The sequence below is a fragment of the Callorhinchus milii genome, unplaced genomic scaffold (assembly GCF_018977255.1).
Source record: "Callorhinchus milii isolate IMCB2004 unplaced genomic scaffold, IMCB_Cmil_1.0 Scaffold28, whole genome shotgun sequence".
NCBI lineage: Eukaryota > Metazoa > Chordata > Chondrichthyes > Chimaeriformes > Callorhinchidae > Callorhinchus > Callorhinchus milii.
In genome coordinates, this window is record NW_024704769.1 from 3,450,442 (window position 1) to 3,468,956 (window position 18,515).

The 18,515-nt window shown below is 50.7% G+C and overlaps 1 protein-coding gene across 2 annotated transcripts in view; it reads left to right on the forward strand.

Annotated features, from left to right (window-relative positions):
* Positions 1-16,724, forward strand: part of nsd3 (nuclear receptor binding SET domain protein 3) — a 32,901-nt gene extending 16,177 nt beyond the window's left edge. The window contains exons 6-23 of one of the 2 annotated variants that reach the window (XM_042344481.1): positions 1,273-1,399; positions 2,136-2,236; positions 2,892-2,988; positions 3,505-3,623; positions 4,341-4,469; positions 4,875-5,001; positions 5,753-5,953; positions 6,811-6,993; positions 7,362-7,514; positions 9,979-10,135; positions 10,390-10,598; positions 11,061-11,173; positions 11,877-12,146; positions 12,849-12,965; positions 13,670-13,811; positions 14,196-14,302; positions 15,498-15,702; positions 16,171-16,724. In XM_042344481.1, the coding sequence (XP_042200415.1) occupies positions 1,273-1,399; positions 2,136-2,236; positions 2,892-2,988; positions 3,505-3,623; positions 4,341-4,469; positions 4,875-5,001; positions 5,753-5,953; positions 6,811-6,993; positions 7,362-7,514; positions 9,979-10,135; positions 10,390-10,598; positions 11,061-11,173; positions 11,877-12,146; positions 12,849-12,965; positions 13,670-13,811; positions 14,196-14,302; positions 15,498-15,702; positions 16,171-16,418 (2,805 nt within the window). In that variant the 3' untranslated portion in view covers positions 16,419-16,724. The remainder of the gene's footprint in view (positions 1-1,272; positions 1,400-2,135; positions 2,237-2,891; positions 2,989-3,504; positions 3,624-4,340; positions 4,470-4,874; positions 5,002-5,752; positions 5,954-6,810; positions 6,994-7,361; positions 7,515-9,978; positions 10,136-10,389; positions 10,599-11,060; positions 11,174-11,876; positions 12,147-12,848; positions 12,966-13,669; positions 13,812-14,195; positions 14,303-15,497; positions 15,703-16,170) is intronic. The other variant, XM_042344482.1, reaches the window with a different exon arrangement.
* The last annotated feature ends 1,791 nt before the right edge of the window (positions 16,725-18,515 follow it).

The following is an 18,515-nucleotide window of genomic DNA, read 5'->3' on the forward strand; positions in this document are numbered from 1 at the left end:
CACCCAACCCCCCCACCCCGGATTGATTCACTCTGTCTTCCCGCGGGTCCACAGTTGAGAAAAGTTTCTGCTGAACATGAATGGAATTCACCGAGTGGCTCTGTGGGGTATGTACGTTACGTGCCTGTTCTGTTCTGGTTTGTTCTGGTGTCAGAGTCTTGTGCAAATCAGTGGAAACTGTTTTAATTCTCTTTCACCTTTCGATTTGTTTCCAGTTAATTTTGCAGTGCAGTGATATCTTTTGCCCTCTGTTCTTTTCAGTGTTAACAGTGGAAGCATTTAATAATAATGATGATTAATCATAATAATAAAGAAGCATTTGGGTTCCCCATCCCAATAGATCTGAACTCAAAAATCCTGTCCCAGACTCTCCCTGTCTGTCTCTCTCTCTCTCTGTCACTCTCTTTCTCTCGTGCTCTCAAAGCCGGTGGCTTCTGTCACTGAGGGGAAGCAGGCAAGCTCTCTCCTCCCTTTGTGGTTGTGCAACACGTGCTGGTCGCTGAATCACAAGAGGAGAGGCGGAAGGAGTGAGAGCGAGAGAGAGAGAGGAAACTGGCCGGGAGGACAAATTATTATTAAATATAATTAATTTAATGGAACAATGAGCGTTCATTATTGACTGCTAAAGCTCCCATGGTTCTTTCTCCCTTTCCCCTCCTCTTCCATCTCTTTCCTCTCCCTCTTCTTCCCCCTCCCCACCTCCACCGACTGGCTCCATTGGACAGGTTTTCCTGCCTCTGTTGGAGTGAGATTTAGTACAGAGATTGATCTGCTAACTGCGTTATATCTGGTATATTATTTTCCTCAGAGAACAGTGGTAATCGCCAACCGCTGGTTCTTAATTGTCGGAACAAACAATTCCACTTCATGGAATTTAATGCGTCTTTCCATTTTTAAACGGTGTTAAACTTTTGTGTGTGTGTGTGTGTGTGAGTGCGTGCGCGTGAGTGCGTACATTTGTGTGTAAGTAAATCATCTCGAACGAAGCGAGCAGTACATTTGCTCAGAACTAGTGACTTGACACGCGTTCAACACACTCCTTGAAAAAAAAAAGCAGTCGAAGGTGAAAAGTTTTGCCTCAACGTACAGTTAAAAGTTTTGGCTTCCTCTTCCCTCCGTCCACCCACCCCGAACATCTTTGTTCCTTGTCTACCGTTGTCATCCCCAATGTCCCGGTATGAACGGGCTTCCCCAGGGAAGAAGAAATTAGTGAACAGTCGGTGGTTGGGTTCCTGGCTCGTTTGGGTAACAAGCTAATTTTATTCCTACAAGGGAACGTGTATTAAGACAGATGTGTCTGGCAGAGAAGTGGACAAGGTAGCCATCACACCCATAGACTTGCAGAGCGACCAACAGGAGCCTGAGACGCACTACTCCACATATGGAGACCTTTTAGCAGGTAAGCAAGCCCACAGCCTTCTGGTTGCCGGACAATTCACGTGAACCCGTGTTTTTGTATTCCCTCGCACCTAAAAAGTCTTACATTTTTTCTCCATCCTCCCCAGATATATATGACCACCAACAACAATAATCATAGTAATACAATATTCTTATCTAATTCTGGGTCATTTCCTGTGAAAATGTTGTGAACGTGGAGTCCTGTAACTTAGTGGTTAGTGCCTCGTAAGCGAGAGGACCCAGGTTTGATTCCCGGCAGAGCGAAACATTGGGCAAGTTTCCTTACGCCACACACACACACACACACACACACACACACTCACGCCTCTGTTTACCGAGCAGTAAGTAGGAACCCAGTTGTTAGTCAATTGGCGGATCGCTTTTCCAGGCGTTGTGATCCCTTCAGAAAAAAATATTTACAAATAAAAATAAATTGGCCACGAATGTTTGTGGGGACGCTGCTGTGTGCAATTGGCTACTGCGTTTTGCCCACAAAATACACAGTCACTACACTTTACAAAGTATTCCTGCGAAGCGCTTTGAGACGTCCGAATGACATGATAAGGCGCTGTATCAAATGCAAGGATTATTATTATTATTATAATGAATAGACCCGTTTTCTCAGTCATCGATCCAGGCTGCCCTTCTAACCGAAGTGTTTGACCGTCCGTGAGCTCAGGCCGGCAAACCCACCCCAAATCAAAAACCTTTTGTTTCCGGCGTAAATCGCCTACCAGGTTCTTTGGAAAGAAAGCAGCAAAGAAGGTGCGTCAGAAGCCGCTCGGAGTCCGAGAAATCCGTGGAGGCTGTGCCAAAAAAGAAAATGCGTAAAGAACAGGTACGCTCTGGGACGAGTGGAGGGCTCTGGGCACTCTTGAGTCGCTGCCCGCATGAAGGGCGCTATAGAAACACAAGTAGTTGTTGTTGTTGTTGAGGGTGAGGGCAGTATATGGAGGCCTGGCTACTGACAACATTCACCATCATTTAAATATCGTGGAGTCCTGTAGCTCGCCGGTTAGAGCGCTCGCTTCGGAAGCGAGAGGATCCGGGTTCGATTCCTGGGCAGGTCAGGGTGAAACCGTAGGCAAGTTCCCTTACTCCACGCGCACGCACACGCGCCTCAGTTTCCCCGGCAGTAAGTAGGAACCCGGTTGTTAGTCGATTGGCGGATCACTTTTCCGGGGTTAATAATCCCTTCAAAAAAAATAAAATAATAATTTCGTCGCTCAATTCGCGAATGTTTTGTGGGGGACGCTGCTGTGCACAATGGCCTGCCGGGTTTCGCCCACAAAGTACACAGTCACTCCACTTTGCAGTATTTCCTGTGAAGCGCTTTGAGACGTTCCGAAGACGTGATAAATGCCAGGATTATTGCTATCTAAAGTTGGGGACGATTCTGAAGGCAGCGGTGTTGGAAGCAAAAATTGCCGGGGGTTTTAGAATAGGCGGCGCTTATATGAGCACGTCAGATGAACGTGTTGTTATACCCACAGGCAGAAGACATGCCAGTAACAGCAGAGAAACTAGGCCCACAAAGAGGCGGTTGCTTACCTTACACACAAGCATCTGCCCTGAGTTCAGCCCTGCCAGGTAAGCCAGCCTTGTGCCTGACTGGTTGTGACTCGCAGAGAGTTCAGTATCAACGATTCATGACTTTTGCGGGGGTCAGTCAGGTGTCTTGACACGCGCGGAAACTCATCGCCGTTGCTGAAGAGCCTCCAAATCCAACTGAGATTTCCACGCATCCCGCCTACACACGGGAATCCCAGAGATTGAGCGTTGGAGTGGAACGCGCACTCACTCGCGCGCTCTCTCTCCCTGGAGGCACACATCCTGCCTCACCTAATGCTGGAAAGTTGGCAGTCAATTGGTGGATCGCTTTTCCTGGCGTAATAATCCCTTCAAAAAAAAATCATAATAATAATTTGGTCACTCAATCCACGACTGTTTGTGGGACGCCGCTGTGCGCAATTGGCTGCCACGTTTCGCCCACAAGTACACAGTCAATACATTTGACAGTAGATTGCGTGAAGCACTTTGAGACGTCTCAACGACGTGATAAGGCGCTATATCAAATTCAAGGTATGTTGTTGTTATTATTCGTAGGTGCCAGCGAACTTTCTGACGCCTGTAAGCCGTTGAAAAAGCGCAGTCGAGCTTCCACTGACGTGGAAATGACCAGCTCCAGTTACAGGGAAGTGAACGATTCTGATTGCAGAGGCCTGGTGAGTGAAGGAGCTGCGCTCAATGAATGCTTGGGGAGTCCGTTGAAATCTGCGCTCAGATCAGGGACTCGATCGGTGCATGTATAGAAATATCCGTGGAGTCGAGTAGCTCAGTGGTTAGAGTGCTCGCCTCGCAAGCGAGAGGACCCAAGCTCGATTCCAAATGTTAGGCAAGTTTCCTTACTCCACACACCCAGCAGTCAGTAAGAACCCGGTTTGTCAGTCGATTGGCGGATTGCTTTTCCGGGGGTAATCCTCCAAAAATAAAAATAAAAAAAACTGGTCGCTCAATCCACGACTGTTTGGGGGGGGGGACACTGCTGTGCGCAATTGGCTGCTGTGTTTCGTCAATTGACTCGACAGTATATTTCCGTGAAGCGCTTTGAGACATCTCGAAAGGACCTGATAAGGCACTAAATCAAATGCAAGGATTATTACTATTTATTTATTGTTATTATACTTTGGAAGCATCAGCGATCAATGCGCAATTGAACTCAACACCAGAAGAGAAGAAGTATTATCCTGTGAAGCACTTTGAGACGTTCCTCTCTCCCCCCCCCCCCCGCCTTTCCACCCAAACCCAGAGTCCGCACTGCGTGCTGATGAGGGTTTGCTAATCCCAGGAGACGGTTATGACTGGGATCGCGATTGCTGTATGTTCCTGTGCCCTACCTGCTGACCCTAATGCAGACGATGTTGACCCCCCCCCCCCCCCAGGTTAGCCTGGAGAAGAGAGCGGACAGCCCCCCGGGGCCTACAGACGGCGATGCCTCGGACGGTACATCCGTGGATTCGTGTCTGTCCAGGCGCGGCTCAGGAGCCTCCAGGAAAGATAACATCTGCCAGGTGAGCCACGCCAACGCCATCAGTGGCAAAGTACATTTAACGCAGTGCCCCTCACGTAGCGCCCTATAGCGCTCGACAGAGGCAGAGTACAACACCGAGGGGGGTGGGGGGGGGGGGGGAAGGAGGTGACCGTAGGCATTTTACCCACAAAATACACGGTCAATTTCGCTTTACGGTATATTCTGTGAAGCTCTGAGAGACGTCTCGAAAATGTGATAAGGCGCTCTTATCAAAAAATGCAAATGCAAGGATTATTTATAAGAGGAAAAGATCTTCAGCCGCAATCTGAAGATGGAGAAGAAAGTGGGGGTGCGGGGGCAAGGCGGAGGGATAGAGGGAGGCCGTTGCAGAGTTTCCAGGTCCCAACGCTGTGTAAGGACTGTTTTGCGCCCACTCTCTCTTAAGATCTGCGAGAAACCTGGCGAGTCGCTGGTGCCCTGCGAGGGAGAATGCTGCAGAGTCTTTCACCTGGAGTGCCTGGGTTTGGCAGAGTTACCCAATGGGAAGTTCACGTGTATGGAATGCACGACAGGTAACGAACGCCAGTCACTGAATTGTGTCTTTCTTCGGGCGAGCCTTTGGCCACCCTTCCTTCCACCCCCACCCACGCCCTCCTCCCCTTCTGACCCCCAACTCCCAGCTCGGGACCAAAACTCCTGATGTCCAGGGCCCTGGGATGTCTTTCCGACGAAAAGGGTGCCATACAAGTGTAATTTGTTGATGTTGTTGTCTGTTCCCGGTTGGTTGGTTATTTTCTTCCCGTCGTCCTCACGTTGGCTTTGAGATGTAGCGGGAGCATATACAGGGTGTCCAAAAAGTCCTGCTATAATAATCCCCCCACCCCGTTTTTTTTGTTCAGCGAACTTTCCAACAACTGAAACGTGTGAACGATAATTGTATTTAGAAGTAGTTAAGTTTGGGCACAAAATATACAGTCGATTCACTCGACAGTGTATCCTGTGAAGGGTTTTGAGACGTCTCAACGACGTGATGAGGCGCTGTATCAAAGGCAAGGATTATTATCGTTGTTAAGTGGTCACTCTGAGGGAAAACGATTCAGGGACGAGTTATCAGGAGTGGTGAGTTAGGCGTGTGTATAAATATATCATTAAAGGCGGCTGGGATATTGACGGCACGATGACTGACTTAAGTGGTAGCGACAAGTTAAGCCAGGGTTGAGTTATCGGGAGTTTACTGTGAAATAACTTGCAGCTGATGTAAAACGTTGCTCTGCAGTCAAAGGTAGTAATGCCTGCTTGTCCTTGAAACCTTTGCTCCTGCAGGAAATCACACTTGTTTCTCGTGTAAGGTGTCTGGGAAGATCGTGAAGAGGTGCTCGGTGAATTCGTGCGGGAGGTTTTACCACGAGTCGTGTTTGAGGAGTTACTCCACTGCCATGTTCGAAGGGAAAGGTTTCCGCTGCCCCTTGCACTGCTGTCTGGCTTGTTTGGCCGACAACCGGGAAATAGCGAAGGCAACCAAAGGTGAGAAAGGCACAGCTTGCTCCGGACAGACAAACTGTGGAGTCCTGTAGCTCAGTGGTTAGATCACTCGCCTCGCAAGCAAGAGGACCTGGGTTCGATTCACATCAGGGCGAAATGTTGGGCAGGTTTCCATACTCCACGCACCGCCTCTGTTTACCTGGCAGTAAGTTGGAACCCGGTTGTGAGTCAATTGGCGGATCGCTCTTCCGGGGCTCATAATCCCTTCCCCCAAAAATATATAATAAGAATGTGGTCACTCAATCCACGGCTGTTTGCGGGGCGCTGCTGTGCGCCATCGGCCGCCGCGTTTCGCCCACAAAATACACAGCCGATTCGCTTTATAATATATTCTGTGAAGCGCTTTGAGACTTCTCGAAGACGGGATAGGGCTTCACACCGAGTGCAAGGATTATTATTATTAAACGTGCTCGAGAGACTTAACAGCGGCTGAGGCCGAGCCGAGAGGGGAAGGAGGAGGTGACCGTAAGCACGGTGGAAGGTCTTCAATCGTGATGAAAAAGAGGGGACGGAGGGGGCGAGGCGGAAGGATTGGGATGGGGAGAGTTCCAAAGCCTCGGGGCGCAGTGGCTGAAAGGGCGGCCGCAGATGGCAGAGCAGAGGGCACGGAGCCAGCCGAGCGGAGGTCAGCAGGGGGGCTCGTGGATTGGGGAGCGCGCAGGTCAGAAAGGCAGGGAAGTGCCAAGGCCCGAAGGGATTTATCCAGCTCCATGTTGGGGGAAAAAAAAACCTGGGTCACTCTCGCTTGCCAGGCGAGGGCTTTGACCGCTGAGCTGCAGGGGACTGCGCCCGCACATGACTAACGCGTGGCCTAACGCCGTATCTCCTTGTTGAAACAGGCCGAATGCTGCGATGCCTGCGGTGCCCCACAGCTTACCATACAGGCGAGGGCTGCATTGCAGCCGGGAGCCTCGTCCTCTCCAACCACAGCATCATCTGTAACAACCACTCCAGCGCCAAGAAGGGAAATCGAGCTGCCCTTTCCCACGTAAACGTAAGCTGGTGCTTTATCTGTGCCAGAGGTAGGTCTTCCTGCTCTTTTCCTGTTCATGTCTCCCAGTTTTATGAGTTTCCCCCCTGCCCCCCCCCCCCACCACCACCACCCCCGCCACGTAAAATATTCCAGCACGTTTAAACTTCTGACAAGCTTTCCGTAACCCGTTTTATTTTATATCTCTTATCTATATCTCTATCTATCTATCTATCTATCTATCTATCTATCTATCTATATATATATTAAAAAAACAAGCGAGATTTTAAAAAGAAATAAAAGAAAAAACAATATCCCTCTTAAAAAGTTTAACGATGTCTTCACAGATCTTTTTCGGTGGGGGGGCGAATCATGGATATTTTCACTGCAACTCATCCTTTGTTTATTTACTTTGTTTAGGGGTAATTGAGCAACATCAATCCGAATCCCTTTTCAGTTCTTATGCATATAAGTCGCACTACCTATTGAGCGAGTCAAATCGTTCTGCTGAGTTGCTGAAATTAGCCATGATTCCTCCCTCACCATCAGCCACAGTAAAGAAATGTGGGAAAGGTAATTAACCAGCTTTGATCTCTAGAACCATCTGTGCTTGTATTTTTCAACCCCCCCCCCCACCCCGCCTTCACACAACCCCCACCCCCATTGCTTATTACCACCCCCCTTCCTCCGCAAACCCACCCACCCACCCACCCAACCCCTCCGCCACCTCACCCACCCACCCGTCTGTTAAATCTGCTGCTTTGATTAAAACCCTCTTGCTTACAAAGCCGTAATTTGATTTCAGTTTTTCTTTTGTCTTTTTACAACACGTTTTTTTTAAATCTTATGCACATCTACAAATTTTAAATCAAATAAATATTTTTAAAAAACCCACACAGCTTGTGCAGGAATGAAAGAAATCAATGGTCTAGGACGGGGCTTGAGATAACTACAAGAGCATTCCCTGCTCACTTGTTTTGGGGTATTTTAGATCCATTTTGAGTTTGGTTTCCAGTGTTAACCGTGGTAACATCATCGTCCACAAAATAAAGGCGTCAATTCGCTTTACACTGTATCCTGTGAAGCACTTTGAAACATCTTGAAGATACGATAAGGGGGCTATATCAAATGCAAAGATTAGTGTTCAATATATCAATGGGCCTTGAACCCATTTCTCCTCGAAGTGTCTTACTGGGAACATAGGAACAGGAGGAGGCCATTCAGCCCTTCTAGCCTGTTTCGCCATTCTGTTAGATCATGGCTGATCTGCACCTCAACTCCAATTACCTGCCTTTGCCCCAGGTCCCTTGATACCCTGACCTAACAAACATTTATCCACCTTAATCTTGAAAATTTGACTTGTGGGGTTTGGGGAGAGTGTAGGGAGGTGAGGTGAGAGGGTGGGGAGACTTGCAGTTATTTTAAGCCCCCGCCTTGTTTTGTTGGCATGGGCAGGATGCTTCTAATGTGCTACTGTTGATGAAGGTAAGCATGGCAACACACCTGCTTGGCATCTTAATCTGTTTCCCTCCTGCTGCCCATCTTGTCTGACGCGTAAATGCTGCACTTGTGCTGTTGTGTGTTAGGAAAGCGGACTGCGTTGCTGCTGATGTGTAGGTCGTGGCCGATGAGACTTGAGACGTTAACTTTTTAGGGTGTGTAAAATCAGGTCCCTCCTAAGGCTGGCCTCGTTACCCCAACGTAGAAAGTAGGAACAGGAGGAGGCCATTCAGCCCCTCGAGCTTGTTCCTCCGCCATTCTGTTAGATCATGGTTGATCTGCACCTCAACTCCAATTACCCACCTTTGCCCCATATCCCTTGTTACCCTGAACTAACAAACATCTATCCACCTCAAAACGTCTTGAAAATATGAATGGATCCAGCCATAATCCGCAGTTTTGGGGCAGGGGGTGTTCCAGATTTCCACGACCCTTTGCGTGAAAATAATGATTGTGTGTGACAGCCGGCTGGGGAGAGGGTGGGCGGCACTCATTGCCAAGGCTGACACATGGCCAATGGCCAACTGGGAGTGGGCTTTCCTAGAGGGCAACCAGTGCCCTTGGCAACTGGTCCAAGTGGCAACCACCCGGCCAGAAGGGGGCCAGAGAAGAGGGGAGAGTATTTGGGGGAAAAATTGGACACGCTAAAAATAATGGGGTGTGTTTTTCGTCGCCCCCTCTTTCTCTCCCCCAGAATGGATGTTGCCAGCTACAATTGCTAAGCATGTTCTGTGTCAAGCGACTTGCGGTGTTTTGTAAACGCATCGTTATTCCATTGTCTGCCTCTTCCATCATCCCCTGTTCTCTCCTCCGCTCGCTCGCTTGCTCCCTGTGTGTGAGTTGGGAGGGAGGGAGGGAGGGAGGGGGAGGGGTGTGTGTCGGGGGTGGGGTGGGAGCGTTCGTGTGTGAAGAGTGGGGAAGCGTCCTTGCCCGGATCCCTTCAATGGCTTTCAATTCCAAGGTTGCTGTGGGAGCAATTGGTACAAATGGGATCAAATGGAACCAAGGAAATTTGCGCCTCGGACAAAGGAGCACAGGAACCAGAGGAGGCCATTCAGCCCCTCAAGCCTGTTCCGCCATTTTATTAGATCATGGCTGATCTGCACCTCAACTCTAATTAGCTGTCTTTGCCCCATATCCCTTGATACCCTGACCTAAACATCTCTCCACCTCAGTCTTGGAAAATCCGAATGGGTTCAGCCATAATCCACAGCCTTTTGAGGGGAGAGAGAGAGAGTTCCAGATTTCCATTAGCCTTTGTTGCAAAAGATGCTCTCAGATTTCACTCCTGACTCTGTGTGTGTGTGTGTGTGTGTGTGTGTTTATGTGCCCGCGTGTGTGTGTGTTCACTTGGAGATGAGCAAGCTTAATTGCCTGCTGGCTGTGACTAGCGACACCTCCCTTGTGTCTGTGTGTGTGTGGATGTGTGGCCACGGTTTACTGTGACTGAGGTACTGTAGCACCCGATAGACTGGAGCGTGTTTGATGGTGTTCATTGGATGGGCACCTTGACTAAACCTGTTTCCTTGTGTGTCAGGTGGACATCTCTTATGCTGTGAGTCCTGCCCGGCATCCTTCCATCCCGAGTGTCTTAACATTGAGATGCCGGAAGGCAGCTGGTATTGCAACGACTGTAAGGCTGGCAAGAAACCACGCTACAAGGAAATCGTCTGGGTCAAGCTGGGCATCTACAGGTAAACTGTCTGATGGGGCCAAATCACAGAATGGAATCAGTAGAGTTTTACATCACAGGAGGAGGCCATTCGGCCCATTGCGTCTGTGCCGGCTTTTTGAAAGAGCTGTCCCAATCAATCCCACTCAACCCTCGCGCTCTCCCTCTCCCCAAAGCCCTGAAAAATCTGTCCTCCCCACTTGTCCTCTCTTGAAAGCTGTTACCGAATCGGCTTGGGCGTGGTTGTAACCGTCACTTGTTCCTCTGTTATTTCAGGTGGTGGCCGGCTGAGATCTGCAACCCCAAATCTGTGCCGCTGAACATACAAGCGATGAAGCATCACATCGGCGAGTTTCCCGTACGTTTCTTCGGATCCAACGATTATTACTGGGTTCATCAGGGCCGAGTCTTTCCTTACCTGGAAGGAGACAAGGGCAACGTGTCCGACGGCAGGACCGGGAGCATTAACGAGACCTTCAAAAAGGGTGAGTCTTCGGAAATACATCGGGAATCCTCATCCCTCTGCAGTGTTTGCTGGACGGCTAGAGAGAGAGAGAGAGAAGAGGTGGCTCTCTTTCTTTCTGAGTGCGTCTCTCTCTCTCTCTCTCTCTCTGTGTCTCTCTCTCTCTCTCTCTCTCTGTCCTTCTGCTCTCTTTCTGTCTCTCTCCCACCCCTTGTCTGTGTGTGTGGGTGTGTGTGTGTATGTCTTTCTCTCTCTGTGTCTCTCTCTGACTGACTGTCCCACTCTCTCCTTGTCTCTCTCCGTCTCTCTCTTTCTCTGCCTGACAATTGTACTTTCTGTCTCTCTCTCTCTCTGGCTCTCCGACTTTCTCCCTCCCCCGTGTGTGTATGTGTGTGTCTCTGTCTCTGTGACTATGTGGGACGTCCTCCCGTAGGAAAGACACTGCCTGATCCCAAGTCAATTGTTCCCTCTGTTCCCTTCTCAGCACTCGAGGAGACCACCAAGCGATTCCGGGAGCTAAAGGCTCTGAGAGAGAGCAAGGAAGCTCTGGAGAACGAACGTAATGAACGGAAGCCTCCGGCCTACAGATTTGTTAAAGTAAGTTCATGAGTACACGGTGAAGGTGCTGATCATAATTGCTTATCCTCTCTCCCTCTCTGCTCAGCCGCGTGAGCAAATGCTGATTAAATTGGCGTAACGCTTTCTGGGTGTAATAATCCTTAAAAAAAAATGCGGTCACTCAATCCAGGACGCTGCTGTGCGCAATTGGCTGCTACGTTTCGCCCACAAAATACACAGTCAATCCACTTTACAGCCAGTTCCGTGAAGCGCCTTTGAGACGTGATGAGGCGCTACTTCAAACACAAGGATTATTATTATTATTAGTCGAGATTTTTACAGTTGTCCTCGAGAATTAGGGTTCAACGCGTTGATGTTGCATCTTTGGTTTATTCTGTTGTTTGTATTGTACAAATACTGACTGTGTTCCAGGGTTACGGTACCATAGAAGCGCAGATGACTTACCAAAACTTTAAGCGGGGGAGAGGGAGGGAGCACTTTAGACTGTACACAGACTGGGTGGTTGAGTTGCTATGGGACCAAAGGTTCCAATGGGTTTGAATCCCATTGGATCCGCTCAGCTCTCTCTTCATCTGATCCAGGTCAATAAAACACGGCGACGAGTCTAACATTGGGGATTGTTATGACCGTTAATGTTTGTGTATCTTGGTGATAGCAAGTAAGCGGTTTGCACTCGGTAAGCAGAAACCTGTCACCGTCGATCGTTTTCTTTCCGGCTCAGACCAACAAACCGATCGGAAAGGTGCAGATCTACACGGCCGACCTCTCGGAAATCCCCCGCTGCAACTGCAAGCCGACCGACGAGAGCCCCTGCGGGCTGGAGTCCGAGTGCCTGAACAGGATCCTGATGTACGAGTGTCACGCAGACGTGTGCCCGGCTGGGGAGCACTGCCAGAACCAGAGCTTCTCCAAGAGGCTGTATCCCGACACCGAGCTGGTCAAGACCGAGGGCAGAGGGTGGGGGCTGCGGACTAAAGTGGACATTAAAAAGGTAGCTCTTTAAACCTTCGTGGGTTCCACCAAACCCCCACTTCCCCCCCCCCACCCACTTTGGTTGGCGCATTGAGCCGGGGTGGTGGGAAAGGGAAATGGGCTGGGGATTGGCCCATGCTCCCCGAATCGCTATCTTCTACGTGGAGTCCTTTACTGATTAGAGCGCCCCCGCCTCGCAAGCGAGAGGACCCAAGGCAGGGCAGAAGCTTAGGCAAAGTTTCCTTACTCCACCCACCCACGCCTCTGTTTACTTGGCAGTCAGTAGGAACCCGGTTATCAGTCGACTGGCAGATCGCTTTTTCAGGGTTTGGTCATCTCTTAAAATAAAATAACAATTTCGTCACTCAGTCCACAGCTGTTTGTGGGGACGCTGCCGTGCGCAATTCGCCCATAAAACATACAGTCGATTCACCTCACAGTATATCCTGTGAAGCGCTTTCAGGCGTCTCGAAGACGTGATGAGGCGCTGTGTCAAGTGCGAAGAAGATTATTATTATTAATTATTATCTGCCCAAGTCCCCAAGTTCAAGAGTTTATATGAATTCTATGCAAGTTTGACGTTCCTCCTACTTTGCAGAAGTCATATTGGATGTATGGCCCCAACCGATAAGAGTTGTGTGAGGTTTTACTGTACATCAAATGCAGGGGTTATCATCGTTATCACTGTTATTGTAAAGTCCCCTTGTGTTGTTACCGGCAGGGACAGTTCGTGAACGAGTATGTGGGTGAGCTTGTTGATGAAGAGGAATGCAGAAAACGCATCAAACACGCTCACGAAAACAACGTCACAAACTTCTACATGTTAACCTTAACCAAGGTAACGCTCGCTCTCTCGCTCGCGCTCCGTCACTGACCCTCCAAGCATTCTGTCGCCCATTGGCCTCGTGGCTGCTTGTGGGCCCTTGTCAGTGCAAATTTGTCTTCAATCTCTCCCCCCACCCCCGTGCCCCCTCCGAACCTCCCAGATAAAATTAAGCAGGGGCTCCTCAGAGCGGAACTGGTTCCAAGGTGATGTGTTTGGCAATGGAAGGTGGGAATCGAGCCCGGCCTCTGTGACGGTCTCTAGTCCCCTGTTCCTGAGCCAGGAGGGGCCGCAGTATTCCAGGGCGCTCACCACTGATGACAGCACAGCCATCGGCAGGACCTGGAAGGGCAGATCAGTCACTGGGGGTCAGGGAGTCAGTCGGCTCCTGTCTGTTGACCCTGCGAGCCTAAGGGGGCAGCAAAACCCATGTAAAATTGGCCACTCACTTTGGGGCCTGTTTGCGTGACTTTGCTGTGCGCAAATCGCCTACCGCGTCCGACCACAACGTACATAATCGTTTCGCTTTGCAGTAAACAAATCTTGCGAAGCTTGAAGACGTCACGGTGATATAAGACGCTGCACCAAATGCAAGGGTTATTGTCAGTTTCTTTCGCAAGCTGCCGTTCCTTCCACGGGAAGCGCTGGGCTGGAGGGGTGGGGGCTGAGGAAAAGGCAAAAGTGCAGGGAAATCAGAGTCTTTTGTTTTGCACGTTCAGGATCGGGTCATCGATGCGGGGCCGAAAGGAAATTACTCGCGTTTCATGAACCACAGCTGCAACCCAAACTGCGAGACCCAGAAGTGGACGGTCAGCGGGGATACACGAGTTGGGCTCTTCGCTCTGTGCGATGTGCGGGCAGGTGAGGATCGGGGTCCGTGGAGTCCTGTAGCCGATCGGTTGGCGAGAAGCACTGCATTGTCAAGAGGCACCGTCCTTCGGGTGCAGTGTTAAACCTCGCTCCCCGTCTGCCTGTTCAGGAGGATGTTAAAGATCTCCTGAGGTGTGGTTCGAAAAGAGAAGGGACTTTCTCCCGGTGGGTGTCCTGGCCGACAATCCCTCCCCCTACCCCCCTTTCCCCCCGATATAATCGGTCAATTGTTTCATGGCTATTTGTGGGTCGATGCAAAATGTCTGCCGGGTTCACCTACAAGTACACATGGCCACACTGAGAGGCCCTGCGCCAAATGTAAGGATTATTTCTGATGCTGTACGCCGCGGTTAAGCTCTGCTCTGTTCCTCTCAGGGTCCGAACTAACTTTCAACTATAATTTGGACTGTTTGGGCAACGGCAAGACCATCTGTAAATGTGGAGCTCCGAACTGCAGTGGTTACCTGGGGGTGCGTCCAAAGGTGAGTGGGCTTCCCGGCCTGAGGGGTGGGAGTGGGTAAAGCTTTGCCAGCCAACATCATTGTCAAGTTCCTTCCTTGAGACGTTGAGACGTGGAGTCCTGTAGTTTTAGAGTGCTCGCCTCGCAAGCGAGAGGACCTGGATTGGATTCCCGGGCAGGGGGGAAACCTTAGGCAAGTTTCCTTACACACTCACACCCACCCCCACACACCGACATGCCCCTGTTTACCCAGCAGTTAAGTAGGAACTGGGATGTTAGTCGATCGTTGGCGGTAATTAGTCGATCGTTGGCGGTGACAATCCCTTCGGGAAACAAATACATTTGGTCACTCAACTCAATCCACGACTGGTTTGTGCGCAATTGGCTGCCGCGTTTCACCCCAAGAATACGCAGTCGATTCACTGGGCGGTGTATCCCTGTGAAGCGCTTCGAGGCGTCTCGGAAGACGTGGTGAGGCGCTGTGTCAGATGCGAGGATTATTATTAGTAGTATTGTCAGTATAGAGGGGATCCACTCTGGCGCCTCTAACCCCTCTACCACCGCCCCATCCACACCTCTCGCTTCCCCCACCCCTCCCTCCACACTTGTGACCCTGCCCCGCCCTCTTTGCTCACTTCCTTACACAAGGGCGTAACCTCGGGCAAGTTTCCTTACCCCACACCCCTCACAATAATCCCTCCAAAAAACAAAACAATAATAAATTGGTCATTTTCAATCCACGGCTGTTTGGGGGGGGGCGCCGGCCGCTGTGCGCAATCGGCCGCCGCGTTTCGCCCACGAATACACGGTCAGTCCACTTCGCGGTCTATTCTGCGAAGCGCTTCGGGGCGTCGAAAAGACTCGAAAAGCGCTGCATCAAATGCGAGGATTATTATTATTATTATTGTCGTTGTTGTTGTGAGCGAGTGGAGCAATGGCCGGTCCTGCCACACGGCGGCGCTGTCGCGCACAGCGGCCAAGTTCAAGTCTCTCCGCACGAAATTCCCGACGGGAATGCAAACCTTTAAAACTCTCGGCACGTCCTCCCCCTCTCCCCCCACCCTCCCCAGACTGGGCGTCCGGCTCCAACACTGTCGAGCGCTCCGGGACGCTACCCTGCGCGGGGGGAGGGAGGGGGTGTGTGCGGTGTAAACACAAGCTGTCGTGGCTGACTGTCCCCGGTTGTCTTCTTGCCCCCCCCCCCCCCCTTTCCGTAGACCGCAGCCGCCACAGCCAACGAAGAGAAGGCGAAGAACGCGAAGAAGAAGATGAAGAGGCGCAAGACGAAGATGGACGTGCGGAAGATGCACGAGGATTACTGCTACCGGTGCGGGGACGGGGGAGAACTAGTCATGTGCGACAAGAAGGACTGCCCCAAAGCTTACCACCTCTCCTGCCTTAACCTGACCAAACCGCCCTTCGGTGAGTGAGCTCTGCAGTTGGCGCCTCCATTTGTCACAGTCCCAAGTAATGATTTCAAGACCCTCTCTTACAAAATCCCTTCACGGCGCCGCACTCCCCTAACTCTCCGATTTGCTCCCCCCACCCCCAACCTGGCTGGCTCCGGCCTCCTGTTTGTCCCTCGCCCCCTCTGCTCCACCATCCGTGGCCTTCTTGTCGCTCTCTGCCTCCGCCTCACCCCCTTCCTCCCCGCTTTCAAATCTCACCTAAAGACCCTCCTTTTTGATGGTGTTTACGGTCACCTCCCTCCTCCCTTCCCCCCACCAGCTCGGGGTCAGACTCCCGTCAATGTCGAGCTTCACTTCTGGACGCTACCCCACGCGAAGGGCGCAAGTTATTGTGGTTTATATCGAATGCAAAGGATTATTATTTCTCCCCTCGCTCCCCGCATAATCCTCACCCTCTCTGCTCTTGCCTCTCGTCCCTCAGGCAAATGGGAGTGTCCGTGGCATCACTGTGACGAGTGTGGGAACCCAGCCACCACCTTCTGCGATTTCTGCCCCAATTCCTACTGCAGGGAGCACCAGAAGGGATCCTTCACGGCCTGCGGGCTGGACGGTCGGCTCTGCTGCTCCGACCACGAGCCTGGCTTCCATGCGGAGTTTGACAGGGCCTCGTCCGTCAGTCTCCCAAACCACTCCGCCACTGAGGACACCAGCGAGGAAGCCCTGGAGTAAAATAAAAGGCGTCCGCACTGGACTGGACTGGAGCGGAGCGGACAGAAGAGGCCAAAAGGGCCGTGTGTAACTCTCCGACCCGGGTCTTTAACGGGCTCTGGGTCTTGTACAAAAAAAACCACATGTTTTCGTTGCGAAAGGAGTGGGGGAGAGAGAGCTCGGAAACTCGGGAGTTAGTAAGTAAACACGACGACCAAAAGATTGTTCGAGTCCACGCTTTGGACTCGCTTGGTGACAAACCTGGTACTTTTTGAGAGGTAAACCCTCCCCTTTACCTTGTTACGCCTGTGTTTAATTTTGTGTCTTCCCCCCCCCCCCCCCCCGCACTCTTTACACCCCACTTTGATGTTGGTGTATCGTGGTATATTGTGCCCGATTATTGTTGTCTTGGGGACGAGGGGAGGGGCGGCCGTAGCGAAGGAGGGGAGGGGTGTGTGAGAAAGAGAGAGACTTATCTACTGCGTCCACTGAAACCACAGAGCAGATTTGGGCAAAGGGGGTGCGGATGAAGAGAGAGCGAAGAGACGCAGTGCCCCCTCCTGCTCAAAGTGGGAACTACGCGCAGCCCAGAGTGTGGGATATGCGGACCACCTCTCCTCGCAAGTGGGGTGGGGGGGGGAGAGGTGGGAAACAGACTGACTATATACAGCACTTTTCTTTCGACCCGTGAGGAGCTGGGAGCGAGAGCCAGGCCAACCGCCGAGATCGGGCCACCGGGCGGTGAGCGAAACAAGCGGGAGTCGCGCCCTCCGGTGAGGCGGAGGACGATATAGTGTGTGTGTGCGCGTGCGTGCGGGTGGGTGGGTGGGTGTGCGTGTGGGTGGGTGTGAAGGGGACCTTATAACGCACACACCCCCCCCTCCGATGTAGGTTAATCGTAGGCGCGGTCTTGGTTTAATCATGTAAAGCGAGGGACTACCAGGAGATGAGAGTTCCTACACTCGTGGGCTCTACAGCGCTTATAAAGAACTCTCACCCTTCACTGTGTGGAACTTCCCTGAGCATGTGTTATTATTTTGCCCTGGTTAATAATGTGTGTGTGTATGTATATATATATATATATACGCATACAATTTATATATATATCTATATACATACACATGATGGGGTATTTACTTCACACTTGTGTTTTGTCCTTTTAAAGTTTTTATTCTCTTTTGTCTCGATCCTAACCATTAGGGCTGCAACTTTGACAGGAAGCGTGATTTATTATTTTTATACACTTATCGTAAAAGCAGCGAGTGAACAGAAGGAAGCGCGCCCTCTTTTTTAAAAAAAAAATGAGAAAAAAGGAAAACTTTAAATATGATCTTATTATTATTATTGTTGTTGTTGTTGTTGTTGTTATCTTTCAAAACGAGAAGCAGGCACTTTGTTTCGCTCGAATGATATTCCCCCCGTTGTAAATTATCGTCTATTTAAGTAACTTTTTTTTTTATTTTTTACCGTTTGCGTTCCGGCGTGGGAATTCCGCGTTGGAATTAAAACCTCTCGGCCTCCCCCAGCGGTGCTGACGCCGTTGTTATCCACGAGCTCGTGTCCCCACGGTTAAGCTTCCCGCGAGCTCAGGGCTGTGTTAACTGGGGCTGTCCGTGCGGCGCAGCACTTTTGGCGGACCTGGTTGCAAAAACTGTCCTCTCTCTCTCTCTCTCTCTCTCTCTCTCTCTCTCTCTCTCTCTCTCTCGAGCTCCGCTTGTTAAACCTCACCGCAACTCGGATGAATGAGCTGATCCATGTTGGAGCGAGCCGCGTTCGATGATCTTTTACTTTAGCACTTATCCCGCCCAAACCTGTGCTTACACACGTAACAACACACACCACACGCACACACACACACTCGCTCCTCTGTCTTCAATACACTCCGAATCACGCCCCCTACACGCACACACACACACCGACAAACCCACACACCACATACACACCACACACACACCATACAACATACACACCCAACACACACACACACACCACATACACACACACACACACACACACACTCACTCACTCGTTCCTCTGTCTTCAATACACTCCGAATCACTTGACTCAGTTGACCAGCCAAGACCTGATCCACTTTAGTAACAGCAGATGATGCACTTA